This window comes from Oryzias melastigma, linkage group LG22 (assembly GCF_002922805.2).
Source record: "Oryzias melastigma strain HK-1 linkage group LG22, ASM292280v2, whole genome shotgun sequence".
Lineage (NCBI taxonomy): Eukaryota > Metazoa > Chordata > Actinopteri > Beloniformes > Adrianichthyidae > Oryzias > Oryzias melastigma.
Window position 1 is genome coordinate 16,685,175 of NC_050533.1, and position 8,579 is coordinate 16,693,753.

An 8,579-nucleotide genomic window follows, 5' to 3' on the forward strand; every position below is an offset into this window, starting at 1 on the left:
CAGTAAATGAAAGCGAAGCTTCGGTCTTCATTTGGCTGACTGCTGTGCTTCAACAACCCATGAAATCTTTCAAAAATAAATGTTTAAAATAGATTTGTCTGAGCTTTCTCATTTTAACATGCATTTTGTGGTTTACTTTAATATAAAATTTTTTGAGGTAAGGTGGGACTCAAAGTGCACTGATTTCAGACAATCACCCGGGTATCTTTTTTTTGCCTAAAAGCAAACAGAAAACAAATCCTAAAGCATTGACAGTGATATTTGTCCCGCAGGATCCTGGTGGAGAGACTGCTGCTGAATGGGAGTCCACAGGGAGTCTGGGAATTTTCCTACAGGAATTTGCTTTACCACAGAAGTGTCCTCTTGGACAATGGAAGATAACAACAGCAGTAAACGTAGGTTTAAAACTGAAACGTGCTCTGCTTTGAAGGCCGTTTCAAGTCACATTTATGCCTCTATTCTGCTCTTTTTAGGATGCGACTGATGAGAAAGTGTTCACTGTGGAAGAGCCTGGTAACTACTTTATTATTTCTACATATGTACATATGTTTACTATTCTCTAGCGGATTCATATCGATGGGTTATAAACAATTTTATTATTTCATATTGACGAAATTGAAGAAACCAGTTCAAAATTTGTATTTGCTTTGACAAAAATAATAGTATGCTGTCATCTATCAACATTTTCTAAGATCAAACCACATAGAAACTGAGAAAAAATATTAAACAGAGTAAATACTAAGAAAACCAAAACACAGACTTTTTGATTTTTTAAGCATGTTTTATTTTTTTATTACTTGTTAATAGTGTCTATTAAGCATATCATTTTATGAATACGTTATTTTTTGATGATACTGCTGTGTGGTGAAAGCCAAGCTACTCAAACCTCAAAGTGATAAGAACTTTATTTTATATATTTGTTTGTCTTGTGATTACAAAATAAAAGCATTTTTTACTTTCTGATATTAAAATATTTCATGCAAAACCACTAAATACTTTCTCAACAAATTTCAAAATCCCATTATATTCAATAATATTTTGCAAAGTAATTCCCCAAAACCTTTCTGACATTTTATAAATAATTTGTTTGGACCTGAAAATGCTAAATATTTTCTTCATTTGTATTTTTTAAGAAAATTCATTGAGTTTTGACATATTTCTTTTGACATCTTGTCATTGGTTAGAGTCTCATGATCTAACAATAAACACGTTTATTTTTTCTTTTAAATTAAAGAAATACTGTGTTTCTTGATCTTGTTGTTTGCAGTTGCAGAGGTTCCTCAGTTCGAAGTGTTGGTCAAGTCGTCTCCATGGGTCCTCGCTGGACATGACATTTCTGGATCAGTTCGAGCGCTGTCAGTTCCATTTTTAAGAGTTAAATAAGCCTCAAAGAAAAGTCTACCTAATAAACAGCTTGTTTTTCTGCAGTTATCGCAGTGGACAACCGGTTCAAGGAACTTTAGAGGTTAATCTAACCTACACTTCAGCTACAAGCAGCACGCCGTCTATAGTGCAGCTCAAACAAACCAAAACAGTGAGTTATTAATTTCTCTACTAATCTTTATGTGATGAAAATAAACTGTAAGAGTAGATCATCGATGAGTTAAATGGGTAACCTGTTACAGATTTATGGATCGGCACAATTCTTCTTCAGCAAAGACCAATTTCAGACTCTGCAATCTACGGCAGGCAGCAGGGATCAGGTCATAGTGCACATCGCTGCCCGTGTTCATGACAGCTCCACAGGTAACTGAATTCTGATTTATTTTATTATTTTGTTGTTTGTCACATCAAACTGTTTTTCCAGGATCTGAAGTGAACAAAGCAGCTGAAGTCCGCCTCACTCACACCCCCTACCAGCTTCACTTCCTCCATTTTTCACAACCCTTAAAACCGTCTTTAGACTTCTCTGCACGAGTGAGTGAATTTTCATTAAGAAAAAAAAATGTATTAAATAGAAAGTTTTATTTTAATGTTTTTTTTTCCCCACAGCTTCAGATAACTAGATATGACAAAAGTCCTCTTAGCTTGGAGGAGCTGCTGACCTCTGCAGTGGTTGAAGTCACTCAGTCAGACGCTTCTAAGAACGCCAAAAACACAACTCTGATGTTTCCTGTGTCCGAGAACGGGACTGTCAACGTTCAGTTTAAACTCCAGGAACAAATTGCAACACTTTTTATTGTGGTGAGTAATATACTACCTGTGGAATTCACCTAACAGTCCTTCAAGGTAAAAAAGAAATGCATCAGTTATGTTACATGTAAGATGAGTAGTTTCAATGGGATTTTCAGGGATATCCTATGAAAAAAAATGACTTTAGGACATTTGAATCGTGGCATATGGAATTTCAGAAAGCATGTTGTGGTTCTGAAAGAACACAAAGGGAATGTGAATACATATTAGATGTTTTATATGTTTATGATAAAATTTTTAATTTTCAGGTCAAATTCAGATCCAGTCTGCAGAGTCTGACGCTCTACAACAACCACTCCTCCCCGAGCGGCTCATACGTTCAGATCTCTCATGACAGTGAAACACCTGCCCAGGTGACTCAAGAATCCTTGACACAAATATTTCAACATAATTCACAAACGTAAACTAATGTAATGATAAATATGTGCCTCCGATTTTGAATTTTCAGATTGGGTCAGCCCTTCAACTCAATGTGGAGAGTACTTTCAAACTGGGGAGACTTCAGTATGTGGTAGGACAGTTTTTACAATAATTGTCCTTTCAAAGTACAATTTTGACGCATAGTTCATAAAATAAATATTTTTCTACCTTTTATTAGCATTATTTTGGTTGTTTACAATAATAACAAATATTTTTTTATTTAAATGTGTGTTTTGAAATTTAGAATTAAAGCTTGTTAGTTACTTTAAACACTCACGTTCTTCTTAGTGCTTGTAATTCATAAACATCAACTTATTTAAAGTGTATTAATACATTTTTTTTCTCAATAGGAAAATTACATCATGATGGCTGCTCAGCCTTCATGTGCCGAATGCCATAATTGTAGGGAGAGAAAATGATGTATTGGAGGTCACGTCTTTCTTGGCAGACCTTTTACCAAGATACCAAAAAAATCAGTAATTTTCCATGTCTGTCATGAACAGCAAACTCCTGTATTATTAAAAATTCTACTTTGCAGCCATGATGATGGGGTGAGAGTGACCAGACTCTCAATAGAAAAATCCATCTAAGACGACCACTTAGACCCCGTTCAGGGTCATGGGGGTTGTTGGACACTATCAAACCTGCTTCATAGGGTGAAGTCAGGGCTGTTTGAGGGGAAGTGCAATCTGAATGTTGTTTTATTTATTTCAAGGTGAGCTCCAAGGGTCAGGTGGTGGCAGCTGGAACCAAAAACTCCTCGACTTTCAGCCTGACTCCAGATCTCTCCTGGTCCCCGTTGGCCTGCGTCACTGTCTACTGCCTAACGTCTGATGGAGAGCTCATCAGTCATTCTGTGTTTATACCTATCCAGAAACCCAACCTGGTAAGATCATCTTCTCGACTAGCAGTTTATTTAATATTTTTTTTTATCCTCTGTGACCCCTTGTTGTTTTTTGCTCATCTTTACACAAGTGCATTCCACAGTTACAACACATTTGTCAGTTATGTGTGAAGATATGTGTCATGGTGCTTACTAGGATGGATTATACTTTGATTTTGATTTAGAACAAAGGTACAGCAGACTTATCTGACATTTGTGAGCCAACGCCAGCTTTCTCATAACTTTGGATCGATTTCACAGCTTTGTGAAAGGGACGAGATAAATTAGGTCCCCCAAAACTACCCCCTAAACATTGAGGAAGCTTAATGAAATCAGTGGCATTTGACGTTGTAGACCAAAGTCCTACATGTATCTACATCTAAAAAGACATTAAATCCTTGTTATTTGTACCAAATTGTCCCATTGGTTTCAATCCACAAAACAAAGCCGATCATTAAGATGTAAAATATTAATACCTAGCTTAAATTTAGGTCTATTGAGCTATTTTTAGAATTGAAAGCTCTATCAGTTTTTGTCTCTGTCTGGACATTAAAAAATTGTGGCTTGTGGGAATTGTAGTTTTAGTTTGGATCTTAGTCTGAAAGTTTCCCAGCTGGACCACATTCTCTGGAACCATCTGCTTCAAGATTAATACTGATGTCCGTCCATCACCTCGTCTGTCCAAGCTCAACTGACCTATGACCCAAACAAAACACATTTGTGTCCACACAGCTACCGGTCACTGGATATTCTCTTTATCAAATCATTTTCTTTAAACCTTTTTGCAAACCTTTTTCAAACACTCATCCTTCCTATCACATCCATCATTTCCTTTTATCCTCATTTGGATGCTCTATTTGAGCTTTAGTCAGCCACATCTGTATCCCTAAAGACGCTTAGACTGGTCATGTGACTAAATAATCAGGTTATTGTGATAAAAAGTGTACCTAATGAAGTTCCTGTTAGGTTTATTTCCATGCAGTTGGGTTTGCTGGTAATGGCTGGTTTGCTTCTTCTCAGGTAACTCTAAACTGGAGCAAAGAGAAGGCTCAGCCAGGTGAGGAAGTGTCGCTCACTGTGGCTACAACTGAATCTAAAGTTCAGGTTGGAATTGTGGTCACGGGGACAGACAGTAATACGCTTCAGTCTGCTCCAGATTCCATGCTCGAACAGGTATGTCGCAAACTTATGTTGGTCATACAAGTGATTATGACTTCAACGTTCATAACGATGACAAACATATTTTGTTACACAGGACTTGAGAAATTGTTGATGATAAACAAAAGAAAAAGAATCCAAACTCTGAAATATAAACTCCTGAGAAATAGATCCAGTCTCTGTGCTGCTCTAACTTTCTTGTACCAGTAGGACACTATGAGAACATTGTAGCACGGTCCCTAAAACCGGCCGTACTGGATGTAAAGAATCTGCTCGCTTTGTTTGGATCCGACTCCTTTTTCTAGGAAGAGGAAGCTCTGCAGACGTTTGAAGAAAAAACAGAATTGTTGAAGTTCATGAATGAAAAAAAACAAGTTCCTCACCTGTATTGTTCTGCAAATATCTGGTGGCATGTATTGTGTAGGAGAACAAATTATCTAAACCAAGCATCCTTAAGGCCAAAGAATCACCTGAGTTTTATTGTATATACTGTTTATACTAGGATTGTAAAATGTGACACCAGAGCTCCTAAAGATGTGATATAGAAAAACGGATTTTGAGAAAAAATGACTTATTTTTATTTTCCAAAAACAGACTTGCAATCTGAAGATGATGACCAATGTGAGATTGAATACAAACATGTTCCAGGATAAACCGAAATATGGTATGTTTACTATCAGCTGTTAATATGAGCTGCATTTCCATTGACTATGAAATTGAAATACCGATGTCTCCTTCAACACTTGATGAGCGCTAGTGCCGTGGCATAAATGTGAATATATCTGCTTTAAATCGAAGTTCACATCCGTCACCATGTTTTTGAGTTGGTTTGTGCTTATTTACATTATTAGGATTTAATGTAAACAGTGGAATTGTGAAATTTTGTGTTTTTTTTTACATTTCTAGAATTTAGATAAAGTTTTGCGCTTATGTGTAATGGAAACGCAGCCAATATGGTCAAATATTTTGTTCTTTTCAAAATTCAAATGTGGATTGTTCATGCATTTTAGATACAGAGGCACAGGTGCAGAAGTACCTGAGCTACTGGATGGACGAAACTGACTCTGTTGCCTGGTTTGACACTTTTGTAAAGTAAGAGCTGAAAGAAATGCTGAGAAATGTTGGATGATCTACCCATCTATCCATCTATCCATCCATCTTACTTTTGCTTCTTATATCTTACAGTGATAAGTCATCGACCAGTGAGAAAATCACAGTTCCTGGTGGTGTGACTTCTCTGGGAGCTTTTGCTCTGGTCATGTCAGAGAATCTGGGTTTGGGTTTCACTCCTGTCCCACAAAAGGTAACAAATTTGCTTATTTGAAAGCAAAAAATGTTGCAGTAATTGTCTGGTATCACACACACAAACTGTAAGACTGAATGAATAATGACACAAACAAAGAGAATAGATATTTTAAAGGAAAATATAGGAGTAATTCAGCTAACTGTACCCACCTGTTCACTTGTATGACTAGCAATTTGTTAATCAAATCGTTTTTGATCAACAAATTGACAAGCAATAGATCGGAAAATTAGTTTCTTCCAATTGTATTCCTTTCAGATGTGGCAAACAGAGATAGAAGTTCATCCACACGATGCATGAGATGTGGTTCTGGTGTAAAAATGACTTGTTAAACACTGTTAAGAACCCTGAAATCGGCTGTTGCACAAGAAAAAATTTAATCTTATCTGACTGAAGAGCATTGATGAAGACTGGGTTGGGGACAATGACATGAGCCCAAACAAAAAGATGTATCATTCCACTCCTGTGACAGTCTCATTCATTCCCCTGTGAAGAAGGGAACTTCAAATCCTAAGGGACATACCGCACAAGAAAGGGAAACTTCCACCTTGCCAAACAGTTAACAATGTGGGTTTGTATTGTAATACACCTCCCAACCACCAGACATGTAGGTTTCTTTTTTTTTTTTTTTTTTACATTGGATTGGTCACCAAATCTTTAGAGTAGACACAATTTCCCAGAAATCCCTTCAGCTTTTAGCTTGTCTGTAATAAATCAGCTTTCCTCCAGACAACAGCAGCAGACACTGATCAGTTATCTTACCTCAGTTGTGCATCTTGTCATTGACAGCTGACAGTATCCAAAGACTTCTCCTTGTCTGTTGTTGCCCCTCCACACATCATCAGAGGAGAGGAGATAGTCCTGGAAGCAAAGATCTTCAACTATTTAGAGCAGGACCTTGAGGTGGGTTAGACAGAACATTTCCTCTGTTTTCTTACACTTAAATCAAAGAAACTTCTACTTAATAGATTTTGCTTCTGTGCGCAGGTCATTGTGTTGCTCGCTCAGAGTGAAGCTTTCAAATTTGTTTTGAGCAATCCAAGACACATGTCTGTGATAAATGCCAAGCAGTTCACCATAGGAAGTCGTGCTTCGGGCTCGGCCTTGTTTCCCATAGAGCCTTTGGTTCTGGGTGAGACGGAAATATCAGTAGAAGCTATATCTATGGACGCTTCGGACAGCATTGTTTGGAAGTTAATGGTGAAGGTAAACAGAAGAGAAAAAAACCTGACTGCAAATTTCTCTGCAATTTTGAAGTTGCTGCATGACTTTTGAGTTCACCCTAAATGTACCATCCTGCTTCCTGTAGCCTGAAGGAATTGAGCAGTCCTCCTCTCAGACTCTCTTCCTGGAGCTGGCGCCACAGTCAGACAGCAACTCCAGATCCATCTCTTTCTCCTTTCCACCACACGTGGTACCGGGCAGCCAGATGGCTCGTGTGGCTTTGGGCGGTATGTTCCACATTTCCCACTGTCTTATACCAACGGCCTTTCCATCTAAAAACATTGAATGTGTAGTGTTTGGAAGTTCTACAGGAAATGGGGAAGATCAGTGCAAACCAGCTACAGGAGGCTGACATGATCGGGTATCCTGACGGTGTTGAGTGCATCAAAGTACAAAATTAACATATTTCAAGATTTGTTATTTGAAAATAAGTTGAAGGTGTCAAAAATACATATTACGAAAAAAGTGGTATATTTATTAGAAAAAACATGTTTTATTTTATGAGAGTAAACTCGTACAATTTTGACAAAAAAAGTCATAATTTTACAAGGAAAAAGTGTTTTTTTAATATATAGTTGTTTGTAGAGTCCTCCATTTTGACTTTTTTTTCCTCATAGAAATTAGGATTTTGTTCTCGTAAATACAACTACAATGCAAAATACGACTTTTTTCTAATAATTTTAAGGCTCCACTCTTTTTTCTCTTAACTTTACGCTTTTGTTCTTGTTAATTTTGACTTTTTTCTTATGAAATTAAGACTTGTTATTGTAAATTTGCAACTTTTCTCTCCTAGTTTTAGGACTGATCTTGTAATTATTTGACTTTTTTATCTCGTAAAGTTACAACTTTTTTTCTCATAATTTTAAACCTTTCATTCTTGTAAAGTTAGAACATTTCTCATAATTTTACGACTTTGTTTTTGTAAACTTTTTCACTTCTCTTTCTCATAATATTACATTATTCTTGAAAAATTACAAATTTACTTTGTTCTTTACTTTGTTCATAACAACTTTTTGGGCATCATTTTACAACTTTATTCTCTTATATTAAAAAAAATTATGGAGTACCTAGTACTTTTTTGTAGTAAAACAATACTTTCATAGTAAATTCAAAAAACCAAAAAGATCTAACCTGCCTCAGAAGATTTGGTAAGAATATCCAGCGACTTATATTATTGTTCATCAGTGAGTAGCCTCTCAAATTAAACACCCAGAATGCAATAGTAGCTGTATGATTACTTGATTGATTTATACAAGGAAAATGCCTTCTTGGATCTACAGGGGTCCCTTACAAGTCTGTAAGGGAATCTAACTCTCTGTTGTGGTCCTGTGTAGGTGATATCTTAGCGTTGTCCATCAACAACTTGGATTCGCTGGTCCAGGTCCCAACTGGATGTGG

General features: G+C 36.7%; 1 protein-coding gene across 1 annotated transcript in view; it reads left to right on the top strand.

Moving 5' to 3' along the window:
• Positions 1–167: 167 nt before the first annotated feature.
• The window catches only part of LOC112146477 (CD109 antigen), an 8,505-nt gene continuing 93 nt past the window's right edge, over positions 168–8,579 (top strand). The window contains exons 1-18 of the mRNA XM_036209998.1: positions 168–395; positions 474–513; positions 1,268–1,355; positions 1,429–1,534; positions 1,626–1,746; positions 1,808–1,917; positions 1,993–2,184; positions 2,442–2,546; positions 2,642–2,704; positions 3,329–3,499; positions 4,517–4,669; positions 5,249–5,318; positions 5,665–5,746; positions 5,840–5,957; positions 6,747–6,860; positions 6,945–7,163; positions 7,267–7,408; positions 8,516–8,575. Of these exons, the coding sequence (XP_036065891.1) occupies positions 2,107–2,184; positions 2,442–2,546; positions 2,642–2,704; positions 3,329–3,499; positions 4,517–4,669; positions 5,249–5,318; positions 5,665–5,746; positions 5,840–5,957; positions 6,747–6,860; positions 6,945–7,163; positions 7,267–7,408; positions 8,516–8,575 (1,375 nt within the window). The 5' untranslated portion in view covers positions 168–395; positions 474–513; positions 1,268–1,355; ... (2 more) ...; positions 1,808–1,917; positions 1,993–2,106. The remainder of the gene's footprint in view (positions 396–473; positions 514–1,267; positions 1,356–1,428; positions 1,535–1,625; positions 1,747–1,807; positions 1,918–1,992; positions 2,185–2,441; positions 2,547–2,641; positions 2,705–3,328; positions 3,500–4,516; positions 4,670–5,248; positions 5,319–5,664; positions 5,747–5,839; positions 5,958–6,746; positions 6,861–6,944; positions 7,164–7,266; positions 7,409–8,515; positions 8,576–8,579) is intronic.